This window comes from Cicer arietinum, chromosome 1 (assembly GCF_000331145.2).
Source record: "Cicer arietinum cultivar CDC Frontier isolate Library 1 chromosome 1, Cicar.CDCFrontier_v2.0, whole genome shotgun sequence".
Classification (NCBI taxonomy): domain Eukaryota; kingdom Viridiplantae; phylum Streptophyta; class Magnoliopsida; order Fabales; family Fabaceae; genus Cicer; species Cicer arietinum.
Window position 1 is genome coordinate 42,418,296 of NC_021160.2, and position 18,240 is coordinate 42,436,535.

The window sequence follows — 18,240 nt, forward strand, 5'->3', positions numbered from 1 at the left end:
AATATATTACGATATATAAGTTAAAAGTGCATAAGTATAATAAGTCAAAAGATAAATAGATAAAATAATGTAAAAATAAATTTATAAAAAGTACATGAAGTATTTATAGGCAAAACCCATTCTATTAACCAATGTACCATGACCTACAAATATCACCTTAACTCTACTTCGTTTGGCTAACCCTAAGATGACATGTATTCCTTTATTTTCGCGGTAACTTTGTTTCGATTAACCTCATGTGCACTTTTTTCTCACGTCGCCTCTTCCTAAATATAATCATTCATGCTTAGTGAGGCTATAAACATTGAACCTAAATGATGCAAATTTGTTATTTATCACGTGTTTAAATTGTCTCTAAAAACCACACGACCATTGTAAATCTTTGTGGAACTAAGACTCGTTTAACTAGTATTCGATTGTTGAATAACCTAAAATTCGACTAAGAAGAATTCAACCATACTAAATTTGACTGCTTGTTGTGCTCGACTAGTAACTTATAATTTTTTGGTGTAAACAAATTCTCCTTACCTTATATTAGCTATTGTAATGTGCTGATAGATGATACGACACAAATAGCAATCACCACATGAATATATATACTTATTGTACTATAAAACATAAAACTAGTCATTGCAAACCCTTCTCAGTCTATGAATGGATGAAAAGTAGTTGGATTTTCTTTGATAAATCAAGACATTTAACTCGTTCCTCATCGTTAATCATCTACTATAAATTGCCTTAGCTTAACTTAAATTTCTTATATTGCAATCTTTTGTATTATTCTTCTTGTTGACTCTATCTTTTCTCTACATTCTCCAAGTGTTTTAAATATCTCTAAATTTATCTTATTTGAAACTTTAATCATCACGATGTCTTATTCTGACTCACAAAACCTTCCTCAGAACTACGACAATGATGATGACTTTGACTTGGGTCTTCATCTTGTTTATCTTATAGGTCTTAACCCATGATTATGGTGGGCCTAATGAAGAAGCATGGATTAAACTTGTGTGCAGGTTACAAATATGAGCATTGATGACGTTTACATCCACATCGATAACTCATCGACTTGTGGGAGAATCTTTCACAACCATAATGACGAAGTAGTTTATATTGCAAAATAACTTTTTTATTTCATGAAATATGAACTTTTTACAATCGTGTTTCATTGATTCGTGATAAAAATTTTCGTAGTGTTATTTCTGAAATTGATTCTACAACCATTTAGTTATTCTCTAAAAGAAACAAATAGATGTACTCATTTTTTAGTCTAATTTGACGACAATACTATTTTTTTTTTTTGAAATAATAATGTACCTATTATTTTCTTTTGTGTTAGATTCATGTTTTAGTATATGATGCTAAAGTTTGATGACAATGCCAATTTTTTTGTTCAAGTAATATACCAATCTTTTCTTGTGTTAGATCTATTTTTTAATATATAACGCTAGAAATTATAATTTTCTTTCGTTTTATATATAATTTATTTCATTAATAGTCTATAATAAAAGTAATAAAAAAGAAAAATATTGGCTACAAAATGAATGAAAAAAAAAATCTTTTACTAGTAATTAAAACGATAGTTTACCACCATCACTTCCGTCGTGAAACTACTCCCACCGTAATCCTTAAACGCGCTGAACAACTGAACCAAACGACAATGGAAACCTCAACTAACACTCACTACACTTCACCGGATGAAAACGACACCGTCTTCGTTCAAACGGAACCTTCGAGTTCTCGCGCCGGCGATAACAGTTCTGAAACCGATAACTCCGGCGATTCCCTAACGAAGAGCTCCGATTTATTGGCGAAAGGATTGTCCTCGATCCTCTCCACCGTCATTAGGGATTTCGATTTCAGAGCTCAACAAACTCTCATGAGCCAAAACCATCTCTCTTCCTCTATTGATCGTCTTACAGGAGGTATTTTTTGCATACTCATTTTTTCTTCCGTTACTAATTGTATAACATTATGCGTAATTTCAAAATTAACTGTTGTGTTATTTGGTTTTGAAATATTTTTAATGCTTGATTGTATTATCGAATACCAAAATTAGACTCAATTTATATTATATGTCTTGTATTGCAACTTGCAAGTAGATTTTTGTTTTTCCTGTTATCTTCATTGTGTCGTTATTAATGAGTTTTAATGGTTATGTCGGGCAATGTAAAATAATTTTGCCGGCCTATTTTATAGCGTTTCTTATTGGATGTTAGTGTAAAATTAGTATTGCTATGTTATGTACGAAATATTGATATGTCCATTAATATGATTTAGTCCATTAATATTGCAGGAATTTGTTGTTGTATTTATATTATTAATTAGTAATGCTATGTCCGAAATCCAAAAGTTTTTTGTTCACGATGGTGTGTGGTGGTAGATAACTGCAAAAGCACACCAACACTCAAGTCAGTGAGAGTTTAAGAGGAAATGTATTTCTTTCAGCTGTCCGATTTGGTTTAGATTTTGCAATGTAGTTTAATTCAATTTAAGCGTAGCCGTTTGATTTTAATTCAAATAGCTGCAGAGACCCCGTTTTATGAGTTAGATAGTGCACATACCTGTGATGAATGGTGTTGCCTCCTTATAGTGCACATACCTGTGATAAATGGTGTTGAGTTTAGGACTACAATTATCCTATCAAGCTGAAAGTTAGGATGTCCCTTCTAAAGGTCATGATCTCTTTCCCATGTTTATCTTTCTCAAAGGAACACCTTTTAGAAGGGCCTGGAAACATACTTTCCCCACCTCCCAATATGTGTTGGGATGTACTTCTGAACAAATTATGCTGTTCGGAAGTACAATTCTAGAAGTATGTGTGGTTTTTTAGAAATGCAAGAGGTGAAAAGTAGCGCTCCTCAAATTTTCTATAGTGATTCTAGTCAGGCTGGTGCTACCTTACTGAGCCGAAAGGGTAATGGGCCCTTTGCCATGTAGGAACTTTTACCATGTTTAGTTCTGAAGGACGAGTTGTGTTATGGTTTCTGACGAAGTTTGATTCTGAATGTAGGCTAGACAACCGTTTGATGTAGTTTATTTTGGATAATAATAGATATTATATGAAGTTGCCAAAATAATCTAAAGCCAACTTTAGGAGCTACTCAATTAAATAATTTCATGGTTCTTCCCTTGCTGAAAAGTCCTTATAAGTTCATAATATTTGTATGGAAGTTTAGTTAAATGAGATAATTTCTGAAAAAATAACAATATAGAAATTAACTTTAATTTATACAAGAAGTTGTTGTTCAGACTTCAAATAACCCTCATATTGCACCATTTTTTTAATATTTATTTTTCCCCAAGTACTTCTTGAGATGTTTATCTTTATCCTATATGGTTCCAAGTCTCCAATGAATTTACATGTGCATAGACAGGCCATCAGGACCAAGATTTTCTAGGTTTGTTTTTCTTGTTACTGCAAAGAGTTACTATGAGTGCTACTCTATAAACTGGTGAAGTAGGTAGTAACATTGAAACTATTCAGTTTAACCTACTACTGAACCAATGGACAGTATATACTCAATAGGCCTAACAAAGGAATATCAATTTCTGTAGTCGTACTAACAGTAGTAAGGTTTTGCTATGAGATCAACAGAGAAACAATCAGTCCCACTACTTTGCATGTGCTACTAACATCTATTTTTTTTGTACCAGATGCTTTGGAAAAAATTCAAACCCAAGCTCTGGGTGGGTAAAGTTGGTAGGTTATAGGTTACTTGCTTACAATTCACCATCTATGGCTGTAGTCAATTTCTTAGTTTTGTATTTTAAAAACTAAGAAAAAGCTTAAAAAGATGATATAAGATGTTATTACTTATTCTATAGTATACTGGAAAGAATTCGTGACTTGAGGTGTACCAGGAAGGTTTTGATTTCTGTTTTTGGAGGTTTTGTTCTCCTCACAAGCATTTGAATATGGATTTCCTTGATAGAAAGTGAAGTGGAAAAGAGAGTTGATGAATCATTGGGCAAGTAACATTTGTAGTCTTTGCTTTCTTATAGATTTGGTAACCTTATTATTGCTAATTTAAGGTTAAATAAGTAAAGCTGCTCTTCCCTTTCTTTTCCTTTATAAGAATGTTTAACCCTATGAAATAAAAAGCTGGAAATAATTATATAATTCTCTCAACTTGGAAGAAGCTTTCGCAATGTGGTGCTGCCTGATTCAATTATTGGGAGTTTTAAATTGGCTTTTGCAGTTAATGGCTCTGGTATTAATTTTGTATGATACCTTTAGTTTAACCCTCATAAAGATTCATATATGGGAATAAGTTATGCTAGTAAGTTATATGGTCCACACGGGCAAGTTCTATGAGGGTCTGATAGAACTATCGGGCCTAAGATTAGTGAAAGGCCCAAACCTGCTGTGTGGAGAGTGTATGTTTGCAAGGGTAAAAAAGAGAAGAATCATTCTATTAATGACATGGCGGGAGAACTCTCTGCGTTCTAGGAATTTCAGTTACACAGAGGGGAATAAATGGAGGAGGGTAGTGCAGCATTGGTTATGAACATCATTGTTATCGTCGTATTAGGAAAATATTATTTTCTGTGGAGGAGCTCTGCTCTGGTTTATACATTTTAACAGAATTTTCCCTTCTTCCATAAATCAATAAATCCCCATTTCATCTATCATTTTATTGTTTCATTGATCCCTCTTTTTTGTGAGTCTATCAGGGTCCTCATCTTAGCCTCCTGGTTTGGGAGTTACTAGCTAGGAAGAGTGAATATTAATTTGAACCACCAACTTGTTTTAACTATTTTATCTAAAAATACAAGAACTGTTAGGTTTCTGGATAATTTCTTATCCAGAAAGGGAGTTTATTTGTTTCTGTAGTCTTATTTATCACAAATGAATAAAAAGGTACAGAAGAGAGGCTACTCTCTTCAACTGGAAATATTCCAGTCCAAACTAACACAAAGCAAAAGATAAAACCTACAGCTAAATTCATTCTCTTTATATATAGAGAACAGGTTCAGTAATAGAAACTAGCCTACACTAACTAACATAACTGAACTAACAAAAAGGCATAACAGAAAACCTATTTTTTGGGTTGAGTTTTAGGAAAAAACTGTTTTGAAATTAAGTATAAAATCAACCTAGCTCCATTTTACCCGAATAGGTTTTGGTTTCGAAATTGACTTTCAAAACCATAAATCAAAAGCTCACCACCACCCCGAATGGCACCTAAGATTTCCAGTTGTCTGCTTGATGATAAAAACACTGTTCTCTGCCGATCTGTTCCCAGTTGAAGTCTTAATTTGCCTGTCAAACTTGCTGCTGTAGTGTGCTAATATGGGTTGTCTTTTTAACTTGCTATAATTTCAGTTTTGCTTAATGTGAATGCCTCATGCTAAAGTTCTCCTATAATTCCAGGATATCGTAATTTTAAAATACTCTAGGTCTAAGCTTTGTAACCTGAAATTTGTCTTTTTTGGGCAGAACTTGATCAGTTGCTCGAAGATGCACCTTTGCCATTCATAATGCAGCATGCTGCCAAGATATCCAGTGTTAGGAAAAGAGTTTTATCCCTCAATTCACTTCTAAAATCCATACAAGGACGGATTGATAATATAGACCGCATCATGTCTATTGGGACTACTCATGGTATAAACATGTCTCCAAAGGCTTAATCTTATAGTTATTTTCTAATAATTACTAACTGCTAGTGTTGGAAATTCTCCCCCTCCCCTTCCGATGGTCTCTGTTTAGTCATTACACAGTTTTATTACTCTTGCAATGGAAAATTAAATTTACTTTGATCAACTGTCATACCTGTTTTGTGATTGATCTATACCTGACAGTTCTAGATTAAATAATTAGTCACTGTTGCATATTTATAAAGAAAAAAGTCTAAAACTATGGCATATAGCTGATTACCGATAGAAACCGGTACCAAACATAAATATTTTAAGAGAATAAACAACTTTTATTGATGGTAGAATAGGTTTACACAATAGGTTCCCAAGAAATTTGAGAGTCTTGGGTCTCGAGAGCTTGGTCTCTCCCTTCCAAATACCACTTTTCTGCCTAAACATTAACAATAACTAACTAACTTAGTAACTGCTACTAGTTATTATTAATTATAAAAACAGTAACTGCTAATAAAATAAATAACTGCCTATAACTAACTACCATTTGTTTCTGCCCTCTCTTACAATTACTTGAGCGGATCTATTATAATTTTCTCCCTTTTTGCTAACTGTGGGCAAGTGACTCTGGTGAAATGATTTTAAATTTATTCTAGTGCTGTATTTAACGGCATATCTGTTCTTTTTCTTTGCAAGTGACATTTTTATGAGTCTGATTGTTATTTGCTTGTATCATCTCAACTAGCTGTCTCATTAGTACTTCTGTGGTACGACCAAGTTGCTCAAGAATAAAAGCTTCTGGGTTTATGAGCTATTCAACTACATTGAAACTTCATACTATGAGTGTCTGCTCTACCAAATTAATTATTATATACTCCATTCCACACAAATACTCCTGGAACACTGTATTTTGTGCTATAATTAAAATTTATAATTCATGTCTTCCATCACATTCATGCTAATTAGCTGAATGCATCAGTGCATCACCATGTACAATTTCAGGGACTTCTCTTCTTAGCCAACATGTGACCTTATTGATTTCCCTCTGGAGAAAGTACCTAGGCAACTTTTTTCACTAGTCAGTGATCAACAATTGTGTTTTCTCCTTTAAGGAAACTCTTGAACCCACATGCACTTCCCACGAGTAGAAAACACTAGGATCAATCACTCTAGCTGGCATACTGCATAAGTGCATATCAAAATAATTGTCTTATCAGGTTGGCCAGAAGCTTGTGCTAGAGTTTGCAAAATGCTTGTGCTTGTGCTAGAGTTTGCAAAATGCTTGTGCTAGAGTTTGCAAAATGCAAACTTGGTTTTGTTTCCAAGTGAACTTCAGTCAATTAATTTTGACCTGATGAATATTATTTAGTTGGTACTAAGTACTAACAAAAATCACTTTTAGATAATTCGATATATAATGACCAAGAAAGATTTGACTTTTCAGTTTATATTTTTGAAACAGTAATATAATATTTACTCACTACAAAAGAAACAAATTGTTGCTTTAAATTTTACGGAGTTAAAATCAAGTTTGGCTCAATAATGTCTAACATGCTATGCAGTGGCCAAAGTAAATGTTTCTTCAAATGGATTTTGGCTCACCAAATCCAAAACCAAAAACAGCCACATATGCTGGTAGGGCCTCAGAAGATTATGACACCCTATTAGTTAAAGTGTCTAAGATATGATTCTAACAGTAATGAGAATCAAACGACTTGAGGTATATTCCATGCAGTTAGGATTTACTACATGACAAACTGATCAGAAAACCAAAAAGCACATAGCACTCTGATTTAGAATATCTATAACTTGCCAAGTGTATGCTATGCCTTTGTAGATGACAAGAGAATCAAGCATGCATTAGATATTTTCTAACAAGCTGGTGAAATAGTGATCCTATTTGCCATTAGCCTATTACAATGGTTATTAGTTGGATATACAGTGCTGTTAAAGAATGTACAAGTTAGGACACTGATTTGTAACGATGATAAGATGCTTGTATCATACCCAATTATTTGAAAATATGCACGATCATTTTAATCATAGTTTTCATTGATTTGATTAGTAATTTGCATACTTAAACCATTTTTTGTTCATTGTTTTATTTATAATTTTGCAGAGAAAGCAGCCACCGAAGGTTCTGGGTGAACTGGCGTCACCTCAATCAACTTCCATATTTTCCATATGTACGTTTCAAGATTCACTATCATGCATTTTACCCTTGACCTCTTAAATTTAATTCTTCAGGTTAACATAAATTTGGATCATATACATCAACTTTCTTTGACCAATTTTTGTTTATAATTTATGGATGGGGTACCACTTAAGGGCTTAGAATTTTGCATCCAGTTACTAGTTGTATTTAGGTTACTTTTGATTATCACTTAATTTGTTTTTTTAAAAAAATACCGCTGAATTCTGGTTGTAAATTTAAGACTTCATTGCTGTGAAAAACAATCAATTTATTTCAACAAAAAACGTTGTAATTTCATGGATTTGTAAATTTAAAACATCATTGCAATGAAAAAAAATCAATTTGTTGCAACAAAAAAACTTGTAATTTTATGGATATATAAGTTCTGCCATCTCTAACAGTTTTCTAAAGTACTCATCGGTCTCAGAATATAGGCAAAAATGAGTTAAAGAAAGTTGATGTATTTAGTCTAAATTTTGAACTAAATACATTTTATTTAATCGATTTTTATTTATATTTTGAGACCAAGGGGGGTAATTTCATATCTCAAACTTATGGGTTTTTTTTCTTCTCAAATTTATGGTTTTCAATGTATATCAACAAGGAGCTACCCTATATTCGGCATACTAGCAGAAATTAGAAAAACAGGAACCCACAGCACCGTGGGGCTACATAACCCTAGCTCCATCTAAAGTAGCATTCCTTGTTGGTTGGTTGGTAGTAAATCGGCCCATTCATTTTTTCTGGAACTTCTGAAAATTTGTGTGCAACCCAGTTCCATTAAATCAAACTCTTGGGTCCACCCAACTCCCCGTTCTAGTCATAGGCCAATGAAACAATGACTGTAGGTCCAAAAAACGTTTCTAAATGTTACTGATTCTTTAAAAAGAAATTTAACTTTAGTGTTGTGTTTGGATGGGGAGAAGGGTAGAAGATAGGAGGATGGATGAAAAACTCAAAAATTAATACACTTCCTTTGTTTGAAATGCTATTATGGTGGGTAAAATTTTTTAGCCTATGTTCAGTTTCATCGACAAAATCACGGTGAATCACAGCAATTTTACCAATCTCAACGGGAACCCAAACATGCACTAGAAAAGTGGCGTGTCTTCTATAGTTATGCTCTTCTTCCATTTTAGAGAGTAATGTCACCGGGACAAAGTTTGTCGGTCTATTTTTCAATTTTATCAGCATCTTTTTATCACACAATTCTTATTTGAGGATATACTTATTGTAGAAAATGCTAATTTTTACGATATATATTTTTTGTAAGAGAAGAATTATATCTGTCATCACATACACTCACAACTCATAATCACCAACTCTTCCCATGTATGGTCGGTTTCTAATTGGTCAAACACTATTTTTATGAATTCTTCTCTTTTTTGAATAAATCTTTGATAAGAAATAACAATGGTCATTTGTTTCATTTTATAAATATACGCTTTATTTTTCTTTTACTTTCTACTCGATAAAATATGAAAAGAGAATATTTTATTTTCATTTAGATCCACTTTGAGTCCTATCAAACAATTAGAAAATCAACTCACTTTCATACCATCAACTTTTTTTATTTTTACCTTCTTTACTTTCACTTTATTTTCCAGTTCAAACAAAGGGTAGATCTCACTTTGGGTTCACGATTTGGCTGATATAATAATCTCATAATAATAGATGAAGTCCTAGTTGTAATTGTGTGTATATATACAAAAACGCCAAAGATTGGAACGATTTGGTGACACAAGCAAATTTTCCCCAACCATTTCCAAATCTTAGTGGTTTGCTGTTTGTCGTTTTGTTGTACAACTCAAGAAAGGAAAATTAAAATAAAAATGGAAATGCTATATTGAGATCAAAGCTCCAACCCTTCTGGTTGAGCTACAGTAAACCGTAAAAAAGCTGTTTTGATGACAGTACTAAATTCCAAATGAACACAAAACCCATTGCAGTTTATGACACTCTTTCTAACATAACAACAACAAATGATACTTCCCAGTCCAGCTCATATTGATACTGTGAATGTGAACTCTAAGCCCCCACACTGTATGTAGTACGTACCCTCACAGGCATAGCATTATTCTATTTCTAAAACATTCATCCATCCCCCTAGCCAGCCTTGAACCTTATAAGAAAACACTGTTATGTAGATGATGATGATGATGACTACAGAGATATTTTCCTAAGTCAGCCATATCTTAGCTCAAGTTATAGGTCTAAATGTTTTTGAAAAGTATTTGGTCTAGTTAATGCACATGTTGAGTGATACCTATTTTGATTTTTGAAATTATAGGGTTATAGTATGCAATCATGTTAGTTTCTAAAATTAAGAAATTGACAACAAAAAAATGAAATTGTCAGTCATTGTCACATGTTATCATCTGACTAGCATTTAGCAAAGTTGAGCATTAATTTGATACGCATTGGTAATTTTTTAGGGACCATTTTGGGTAAAAGTATTAAAAATAGACCAATTTGACATATTTACTTATAAATTACTTGTAAGCTTCTGAATATTTCTAGGACTAGAGATTTAATTGTATATAATCGATTAGTTTAATCATAATTCATTTTCTATTTAGCTTCACTTTACTATTGATAAATTACTATTTGTTACTTTTATGTTACTCACTCATTCCACATTCCAACACTACCTTTTCTTAGCCGTTAGCATTTTGGCATGAGAACACTCTCCCTTTTTCATCCCTTTTTGTGCACTGACCCACTCCATATATACATAGAGATAGTGAGATCAGAGAGAGAGATTAAAGGGATTGGATGAGGGGGAATCTATGCAGAGGCTGAACTGTACATAAGCACGTTCTTTCTTTGATGCCCCAAAACTCCCCTCAGTCTTTTGCAGGCTCTCTCTCATTATTCATCAAGAAACAAATTGATTTTTTTTCTTTTATAAGACACAGAAAATCAAATCAACAAGATCATGCTTTAACTACAACCCAACACACCAATATATTTTTAGTAATTAATTCAACTGGGTTCCCTTCTATGTGGCTAGTTTAGAATCTCTTATAGACTTTTAGTTGTCTTCATTAAATAACCTGAGGGTTGCTTTTCAGACGATTTACCTCACAAGATAGAAATGATTGTACGTTTCCTCAAACCTATATAAAGTAAAGTGAAGAGAAAGTAATGACAAAGTTGAGCTCACTGACCAAAACAACCATGTTTCATGCATTTTGAATATAAATAAAAAAATATGGTTGTTGCAGACAATCAAATAGATCTCTTTTAAATATTTTACAGTCATATTAATTTTAAAAAAGGTTTTAATAAAAAAAATATATTTTAGAAAAAATTAAGTCTTAATAAAAAATATATAATTTTAATAATTAAAAAAAGAATAAAATAAATTTTAGTCTCTATAAAAATATGTTCAATGTTTTTAGATTTTAAAAAAATTTATTTACTTTTAGTCTCTATTTTGAAATATTTTTTTTTTGTAAAATGAGTAATATTTTTAATTCTTAAAAAATTTCTATAAAATCAATATAGATACCAGAAATAAATTAAAAAATTTATGAATTAAACTTAAAAGATTTTAATTTTGTAAAGATTAAAAATATATTCAACTAAAAAAAATTTAACTTCATTTTATTATATTATAAAAAAATTTGAAAGCCTAATAAATAGCAAAGGACATTTATTAAATATACAATTTTTAATTTAATATTTTTATATTTAGATGTCTAACAACTGTCTTTAAAAAATGACACTTGTTAGTATTTTTCAATTTTAATTTTTTGATAAATGTATTTCAATTGTTCAAACTATTTTTTGGATCACAATTCTATGTAATTCAAATACATGCAATTTTGTATATTTGACGTTCATTTCAGATTGAAATGTCTAAATTATATGATTAATTTTACTCTGTTAATTACACGACATAAAATAAAATTAAACGATTGAAAGTTGTAATTGCATTGCATGATGAAATATGGAATTTAAATTCATATCTTTCATTTTTTACGAGAATAATTTTTTTAGTATATCAAATTCTTAATTAATTAATTTTAAAATATTTAAAGAAAAACATATTAAATGTGATTAAAAAAATAGTTGAGATTTGTTTGTATTTTGAACTTTCAAAGTTAGTACCTTTTTTACGTAATGCACTGGTAGGACGCATTTTAACAATCTATTTTCAATACTCGATGCAGAAGGGGAACACATGAACTTGACAAGATAAAAGAGTATTAAAATATGTTGAATTTGTAAAAGAGAAAGTACTCAATAGAACAGTACAAGACAAATCATTAAGTTATTGAACAACTTATTGATTTATATGATATTTGTAGTATTATAACTTATAAGTATTTAATTTGTTGTTTTGGTTCTCTTGACTCTTCAAAGTGTGGTATCATAATTAAGTTCATCTAATGGAGAAACGATATTTGATATATTATATTTTTATGTTAAATTTTTTTTTAATAGTATAGACAGGAGGTATGTTCTTTTGGGTGTAATGTTGATGGAAGTATAGATATAAAAGACTCATTTAATGAGAGGAATTTGTAAATTTAAGTGTGAATTGTTAATCCTATATTAATTATAAATTAATTAAATATTGAATATATAAAATAGGTTAATTATATACCTAATGACTTAAAATTTTAATTGAATATATAATGTCAAATGTCTCTTTAGTTTTAGAGCATTTACACCAACATTTGTAAGATACTTCTAAATACTTATCAGTATTCGAATTATTTAAATTATTTCAAAAAAATAGTTTTGAATATATTTAAAATTCTTCTAAGATATTTTAGGATAAGTATCCTAGAAATGTCTAAACTTTTATTGTCTTTTCAAAAATATGTATACAAATCCATTTGAGATATTTTGTGGATACATATTCATTTAGGGTGCAATCTTGACAGGACACGATGAAATACACTATTGAAGAATTTTTGATAGGATACATATTCATTTAGAGTGCAATCTTGATAGGACACTGAAATACATTTAGGGTGCAATCTGGATACATATACATATTCATTACGATTTTAAAACTTTTTTAAAGAACTTTTGACATGTTTTTTCTAATAGATTATTAAAACACACAGTTTTGAATTAGTAAGACTGTAACCAATGGTTAAAAATGTCAAAATTATTATGTGTGAATTTATTTATTATTTTTTTAAAAAATAAATATATTTTTGACAGTATGGAAGAAAAAAAATCTTCTCTTCTCCCACAAACAAAAATAAGCCTTGACACGCTAACCCCATTTCATATTTCTGGTTATAGCTTATGTATCAAGGAAGGATGTTAAAATATATTTTTGTTTAGGCAAAAATTCCTACAACTTTTATTTTCTTCAAATTATATTTTGTAAATTGTGGTGGTGATTATAGTTATATATTAATTAAAAAATTATACATCTCTATTTTTTATATATATTTTTATTAAGTCGTGTCATATTTTAAATTTTAAACACTTCTTACATATATGTTGAATTTAATGTAAAAAACATCTCCATCGTTAATAAGTTACTATGTTAAATTATTAGTAATGATTGCCTTTTATAAAATTAAACTCATGCTTGTTAATGCATGGAATTTACAGACAACTATGTTCTATATGAATTAATTCCCATTTTCTTTTCATGAATTAATTGCCAATTAATTAGCAGCAAGAATCCGGGGTTTATTTGGATTTTAGGAAATTATTTTGAGGGTATGCGACACTACTAGTCAGTAGCCACACAACGCTTTGCAAAATGAAAGGACAGAAATTGTGATGGTGTTGGTAGGTGCATCCATTCCACGTGTCATAAAATCCAATGTATAATGAATGGAGTACCCACATAAGACTGGTCAAACACCACACCCATATCCATATCATATCAAAATATATGCATCAAAATTTGCACTTAAAAAACATTAAAAATATGTACATGACTAGGGACTAGGGAAGGGACGATAAGATGACTAGTTGTTTCAATGACTGCCTAGCTTGGTTAGGTTTTGGTTTCGCAAAGGCTTAGGTTTAGGGTGTACCTGATCTTTTAATGGGTTTTGATTAAATCGATTAATATTTAGATTAAATTGATTCTTATTTAATGATTTTTTCGTCAAACTAAAATATATCCAACTCAGTCATTAATTGATTATGTTGGATTAAGTTCTTAGTTTTTAATAATTTAACATTATAAAAATCATAAAATTTTATCGTAATATATTATTTAATATTTAAATAATTTAATATTTAAAATTTATCAACAAAGCACACAAAACAACTAAATAGATAATAAATCTCAAATTAAATCCAACAAGTAAAATGTGATTATTTATCAATAATAAAATAATACAAATAAAAAAATTGTCACGTTAATGAATTGATTTTGCAGAGATTTAAAATGACAAATTTATTATGTGAACCAAGTATTTTAGGGTTCATGCCGATTATTTCACGTTAGACCTAAACTTAATTGGATTGAGTTACAATGTAAATTCAATTAGTATGGTGGCCGATTTCGTGGATTTATATGTATTCGTGAAAATCCCTCATAAATATTAGTAATATCCTGCTCTCTTTTTATATTAATTGTGCATTTATTCTTAAGGTTTTTTTCGCACACAAATTAAAATTAAATAAATTATTGGTTGAATAGAATTTATGGGAAAGATAATAGTATTCTTTTTAGGTCTAACGTTAATGAATTGATTTTGCGGGTTCAAAATAACTAATCTGTTATTCGAATCGAATATTTTATAGTTCAAGCCAATTATTTCACGTTGAACCTAAACTTAATTGAGTTGAATTACAATGCAAATTGAATTAGTATAGTAACCAATTTTGTGGGTTTATACATTATCGTGAAAACTCCTAAGAAATATTAGTAAGATACTCCTCTCTTTTTATACTAATAGTCCATTTGTTCCGAAGTTTTTCTTCATACACAAATTAAATAAATATTGATTGAATAGAATTTATGTGAAAAGCAGTAGTATTCTTTTTAATACATAGGAGTAGTAGTATGCATGGATGGTAATTATCAAATATTCTTACTTTTATTTTGATGAAAAAGGAAATGACAAATGCTAACAAGTGCTTTTAGCAAGATGTGATAGAAGTTTCATCAAATTAACAACTAAATTAGCTGCAACAAAGGTAATGTCAAAATCAGGAAATGTTGTAATAGACCATGTAGCCACAACTGGTACAAAGCCATCAACATATCAAATTACAACTCTAATATCTCAAATATTATTCATTAATCTTATAATACATTCTAGAGGGGGATTCCAAGAAGACAGAGATGGGAAAAGGGTAGCTAGCACACATGTGTTTAAAATTGACTTATGATCTTCAATTGCACACCATGTTTTGGGAGCAATATCATCTACGGGAAAATGCTTCTTATCAAAACATGATATGATGCAAGCATACCAAAGGCCAAAACATAAAGGAAAAACATGAAGGAGAGTCAACCAACGGATGAAAGAAGTAGAACTATTCTCATATTGAACATTCAAAGGTAAGTGAAACCAAACCTTTTTTGTATCCACAAAAAATCCCTCCTAACACGGTTAGTGTTTCCCTCCTCCATGCCACATCTAAAGCAAAAGAGATTTGTTGGAACATAGATTACGTTAGTGCGTAAATTTAAAAATTGTTGAAGTCTCACATTGGACAAATCTCATATATTAAGTATTTTTCAACTCTATAAATATTAAAGTCACACATTGGATAGAAAACATTTGAGTTTGCTTCTATCGTTATATAATGAGTTTCAAACTCTTGTGAAAAGTACACTAAAGTTAAATGTATTTCTCAACTTTCTTTTTTCTCCATTTTCTATTATGCTCGACTTATTTCCGAGCCACTTCTTCCTTTTCTTTATGTCCCTTCAATATTTTAGAACGGTTTTGTACCGTTGTCCATTCGATATTTTATAGCGGTTTTGTATCGTAGTTCTTTTGATTTTTTAATAGTCTTAATACCACTATGAGTGGTTTCTTGTGCTGAAGCATTTGCACTATCATATATCTCTATATAGAAAACCTACTCATATTTGATTCAAATATTCATGCTGTAAATATTGTAAAATCATTGTTGTGTAACAACTTTGATATGAAAAACCTCAAATAAGCGAGTGTAATCTTAGGAATTAAGATTATTAGGTTAGAAAATGGAATTTCTTTGGATCAATTTCACTATGTTGAAAAGATCCTAAAGAAATATAAATACTTTGACTCTAAACTTACTTGCACATCATACGATCCAAGTGTGAAACTTTTTAAGAACACTGGTGAATGTGCTAGCGAAACTGAATATGCAAACATCATTGGCAGCCTCAGGTATGCCACTAATTGTATTAGACTCGACATTGCCTACATCGTGAGACTGTTGTGCAGCTTTACCACTAGACCTAGCATGGAGCATTGACACGCTATCGAAAGAGTCATGTGATACCTTAAAAAGAACATGAGTCTCAAATTACATTATCAAAGATTTCCTATCGTCCTTGAAGGATACAGTGATTGCAATTGGAACACCTAATAACATGACACCAAAACAACCAATGGCTATATTTTAAGTATAGTCGAGGGTGATGTATCTTGGAAATCGAAGAAACATACAATACTGGCTCAATCCACTATGAAGTCTAAAATGATAAAACTAGCTACTGTTAGAGAAGAAACGAGCTAGTTGAGATGCTTGCTAATTGAGATCCCTTTATCGAATAAACCTATATAAGTTGTTTTGATCCACTACGGTAGTACTGCAGATATTGCAAATATTGAGAACCATTAATACAATGGTAAAAGACAAAACTACTTCGTAAGCACAATACTATTAGAGAATAACTTTCTAAAGGAGATGTTATAGGGGATCGTGTACGCAATGTTGAGAATTTAGCAAATCATTTGACGAAAAGGTTAGCTAGAGAGAAAGTCTTAAATACATCCAAAAGGATGAGACTAATGCTTATAGAGTCACTAATTTTGGTAACCCGACCTAAAAGACTGGAGATTCCAATAATTAGGTTCAATGGGTAATAACAAGTCGTGTAGTGATATGAGATGAAAATACTATTATATTTTAGAGAAGCATGATTCTTGAAGCAACGAAAGGATGAGGTAATAGAAACTCTTAATGAGATATATACTCTATGTGGAGTGGAGTACCTAACTACATTTGATAGACTCACTTATGTGAGTGTGGAAGTGAGACTGCTTCCTATGGAATTTTGAGGCAGAATTCCAAGAGTGTTCACTATACTAAGATAAATGTGTAGGGCTATTAGTGAACGACCTTTTAAGAATACACCATATGAAAAGGTTGTGTGTAGGTTTGATGTCAGAGATATATTTCAAGACTACGAGTCACTCTTGTTGAATTTGAAACTTACTATACAAAGGTTCAAGCCGTGAGAAACATTTGTTTATGCACAATCTTATAGAAGTGTTTGACGCTATTTTAGAAACACTTTTTTAAATTCAAATGGGGATTGTTGGAACATAGAGTATGTTAGTGTGTAAATTTAAAAATTGTTGAAGTCCCATATTGAACAAATCTCATATATTGAGTATTTTTCAACTCTACAAATACTAAAGTCACACATTGGATAGAAAACATATGTGAGTTTGCTTTCATCACTATATAATGAGTTTCAAACTCTTGTGAAAAGTACACCAAAGTTGGATGCATTTCCCAACTTTCTCTTTTCTCTATTTTCTATTATGTTCGACTTATTTTTGAGTCACTTCTCCCTTTTCTTTCTGTCCCTTCGATATTTTAGAACAGTTTTTTATGTTGTCCCTTTGATATTTTAGAGCGGTGTGTACCATAGTCCCTTTGATTTTTGTAGTGGTTGTTATGTCGTAGTTCCGTTGATTTTTGAATGGTCCTAATACCACTATCTTTTTAGAGCGGTTTTTATGTCGTAGTCTCGTTGATTTTTTAGTGGTCCTAACACCACTATGAGTGGTTTTTGTGTCGTAGTCTTTTAGAGCGGTTTTTGTGTCGTAGTCTTTAGAGAGGGTTTTTTGTGTGTCGTAGTCCTTTTGATTTATGAGTGGTCATAATACCATATTGTGAGTGGCTTTAATTGTTATATTGAGAGTGACTTTAACCGACAAATTGAGAGTGTAATTCTAGAACGGTTTTATATGGTGTAGTAGAACTCCGATAGAGTTTATTTGGGCTGTGTTATCCTTGAGAGCGACCTAATATGTGACTCAACCCAATAATATATTCGGTGACATAAATTAATTTTGAAACATGTTTCAAAACTCAAAAATAACAAGATTTAACATCATACCTCTATTGATTGTCTATCTTGTAAAATCCTACATGTTAAGTAAGCATGTTTAGAAATAGTAGAAGCTTCTATAATTTAGGCCAAACATTTGAATCATCATGTTGAGGGGTACCTTGCGACATTTCATATTCATCAGCTACTTAATAATGTGATAGACACGTTT

General features: G+C 31.0%; 1 protein-coding gene across 1 annotated transcript; it reads left to right on the forward strand.

The window, feature by feature from the left end:
- The first annotated feature begins 1,553 nt into the window (after positions 1–1,553).
- LOC101502919 (uncharacterized) lies at positions 1,554–12,224 on the forward strand. Its single transcript, XM_012712472.3, has 4 exons — positions 1,554–1,925; positions 5,444–5,608; positions 7,712–7,778; positions 11,965–12,224. Exons 1-3 carry the CDS (start codon positions 1,661–1,663, stop codon positions 7,738–7,740), a joined length of 459 nt encoding a protein of 152 aa, XP_012567926.1. The 5' UTR covers positions 1,554–1,660; the 3' UTR covers positions 7,741–7,778; positions 11,965–12,224.
- The last annotated feature ends 6,016 nt before the right edge of the window (positions 12,225–18,240 follow it).

Excerpts from the sequence above, each read along its gene's own strand:
- LOC101502919 (XM_012712472.3), top strand. The coding sequence starts at position 1,661 with ATGGAAACCTCAACTAACACTCACTACACTTCACCGGATGAAAACGAC. Across the intron at positions 1,926-5,443 it reads TATTGATCGTCTTACAGGAG|AACTTGATCAGTTGCTCGAA; the intron begins GTATTTTTTGCA and ends TTTTTTGGGCAG. Across the intron at positions 5,609-7,711 it reads GTCTATTGGGACTACTCATG|AGAAAGCAGCCACCGAAGGT; the intron begins GTATAAACATGT and ends ATAATTTTGCAG.